The 2,663-nt window shown below is 36.1% G+C and overlaps 1 protein-coding gene across 1 annotated transcript in view; it reads left to right on the top strand.

Annotated features, from left to right (window-relative positions):
* The window catches only part of LOC106103484 (coronin-2B-like), a 16,836-nt gene that overhangs the window by 13,039 nt on the left and 1,134 nt on the right, over positions 1-2,663 (top strand). Inside the window, exons 6-9 of the mRNA XM_013283265.1 lie at positions 5-72; positions 990-1,094; positions 1,492-1,629; positions 2,270-2,397. Of these exons, the coding sequence (XP_013138719.1) occupies positions 5-72; positions 990-1,094; positions 1,492-1,629; positions 2,270-2,397 (439 nt within the window). The remainder of the gene's footprint in view (positions 1-4; positions 73-989; positions 1,095-1,491; positions 1,630-2,269; positions 2,398-2,663) is intronic.

Raw genomic sequence — 2,663 nt, 5'->3', positions numbered from 1 at the left:
CCGCTCGCCGCAGACACCATCGACAGCTCCTCCGGCGTCGTCTTCCCCTACTACGACTACGACACTAACATGGTCAGTGCTACACACATTCAAAAATTATCTAAAATGTCCGGGAAACACCTGTACGACGATTTGGCCCAACTTACCTCTATCCAAAGTTGCTTCGTTTGGGCGCTAGAGTGCTCAGGCGAATAATCAGCAAACTTTAGAGCTATACTAATATTATAAAGAGGAAAGATTTATATTTTTGTATGTATTGAAATAACACAAAAACTGCTGGGCCGATTTTCAAAATTCTTCCACCGTTAGAATGGTTATTTATCTGTGAGTAACATGGGTCATGTTAAAGATTGGAGGCGGGGTAAATGGAAAACGATCGATTGCGAAGTGAAAAAATATATTTTTTTTTTTTTACATATTTATAAATTTTCATGTATCAAAAAAAGAAGTCAAAAGTAAAAATATAAAAAGCGTTCGATATCTTAAAAGTTGTAAACGAGGTTTTAAGTTACAACCTCGTTTCTTAACAGGTTTTGTAATTTCACGCAGGTGAAGTCGCGAGCAACAGCTAGTTATTTTATAACTTGCTTATTTCTGTACTTAACTAATTATTCTTTAACATGAAGTTAAATTAGAAAATTCTCTTTGTGCCAAAACCGTTCACCAAATTAATTTTTAAACAGAAATCCGCGTAGATGTATAGATAACTCCGAAATGGTGTACTATATATTATTACTTAGGCCCATCTATTTCATACCTATTTTGCTATGTTTGTACAAAAATATGTCATCCGCCAGTGATAGTGGCCATTTTGTATTTTAGGACACTTTAATTCTTAGCCCTTTAACTTAATTCTCACGTTATAGGAATTGAGTTGAAAGAGATTTGTCATAGCAATTAGGCCGCTCTTACGCAAATCTTGTAATAGCTTCGTTTTAGTATACTTATTGTGTTTGTGTAAAAAATATTAAATAAATAAATATTTGTAGGTGTACCTGGCGGGCAAGGGCGACGGCAACATCAGGTACTACGAGGTGGTGGATCAGGTGCCTTACGTGCACTTCCTCAACCAGTTCCTCTCTGGAAACCCACAGGTAGTAAACAATAACTAAATTTGATTTTTTTTTGTTAATGGACTTCAGATTAGTTTTGCTGCAAATTTTTTAATAATAAAGATTATAAAGGATGGGAATTTAGGAGTTTAGAAGATTAAGAAAAGAAAGGAATAATGCGGATATATTGTAACTGTGACAAATGTAATTGATTCTGTAGTTTGTTAAATAAAACTACTTGATAATGGAAAATAAACGTTTATTACAAATATATACTTACAATTAAGTTTTGTGAGCGCCTTACGTCAACAATTAGCAAAAAAGATAAGTCAGTAGGAGCGTTCCCAGGTAAATTATGAAAATTTCTCCGCTATGGATTCCAAGTGATTTTATATTGTGCTTATATTCTAATAGTTTGTTATGTTTACGTGTGTTGCAGCGCGGGCTGGGCTTCATGCCGAAGCGCGGCGTGAGCACGGCGGCGTGCGAGGTGTTCCGCTTCTACAAGCTGCACACCTCGCGCGGCCTCTGCGAGCCCATCTCCATGATAGTGCCGCGCAAGTCCGACTGCTTCCAGGTCCTCGCACAACTGACAACATGAACACAATTCATATTGACTTCATTCCACCTTGATTTCTAGCAAAAACAGACAAAACGAACACGCTGAAATAGTAATCTATATACTCTAAACACACACTACTTTGTGGCGTAACATGTCAGCAATTACAGCATATTTTTAAATATTTTTTTCTTTAATAAAAAGCCCTACACTGACTTTACGCTTTAGGCTATACATTTTGACGCTATTAAACTTAGGAGGTAAATTAATTGGATTAAAAAACCTAATGAGGGAAAGGGACCATAAACTGCTGCCAACATCAAGGAAGTAAGAGAGCAATGATTTTTTATCATGTTATGTCATTTTGACATTTAGATTTGTGAATTTGTAAAATTTGAACAATAAAATAAAATTTTCATAATTTTACGCGGATGCGCACGGGTACAGCTATACCAGATAAAGTCAGGACGCCTAGACAAAGTGACTTACGATGAACGATATCGTTAGAATGGATAAAATGTATCAAACATGCAGAAATAAAAACGAGGAAAGCACGTGAATACTAATCTTATGTTGCCTACTAAAAATGTCTTTATATTTCACAAATATCACTTTTATTTCTGTGTTGTAAGTTGTAAAAAGTATTTATATATTGCAGGAGGACCTGTACCCGGACACGGCGGCGCCGCTGGCCGCGCTCACCGCCAAGGACTGGCTCAGCGGCATGAACGCGCCGCCGCTACTCATCTCTATGAAAACTGGTCAATATGTATTTTATTTATACACGCTTTAATCTGATGGCAGTCAATTTTATGTGTTTTTCGAAATAACACGACTAAACTCATCTATCTACTACATTTTGTTTATAAGTAATTAGCCGTGGGTCGCCACTTCGATCAAATGAAATTTTAAAATGTAGTCTATGTTATTCAACGTAGCTTTCTAATGGTTAGAGAATTTCAAAACAACCCAGTAGTTTTTGAGTTATAGTCAATACGTACATAAATACAAATCTTTCCTCATTATAATATTAGTATACACTAGCCATTGCT

This window comes from Papilio polytes, unplaced genomic scaffold, assembly GCF_000836215.1.
Source record: "Papilio polytes unplaced genomic scaffold, Ppol_1.0 DF823731.1, whole genome shotgun sequence".
NCBI lineage: Eukaryota > Metazoa > Arthropoda > Insecta > Lepidoptera > Papilionidae > Papilio > Papilio polytes.
This window is presented reverse-complemented; position numbering and strand designations above follow the sequence as displayed.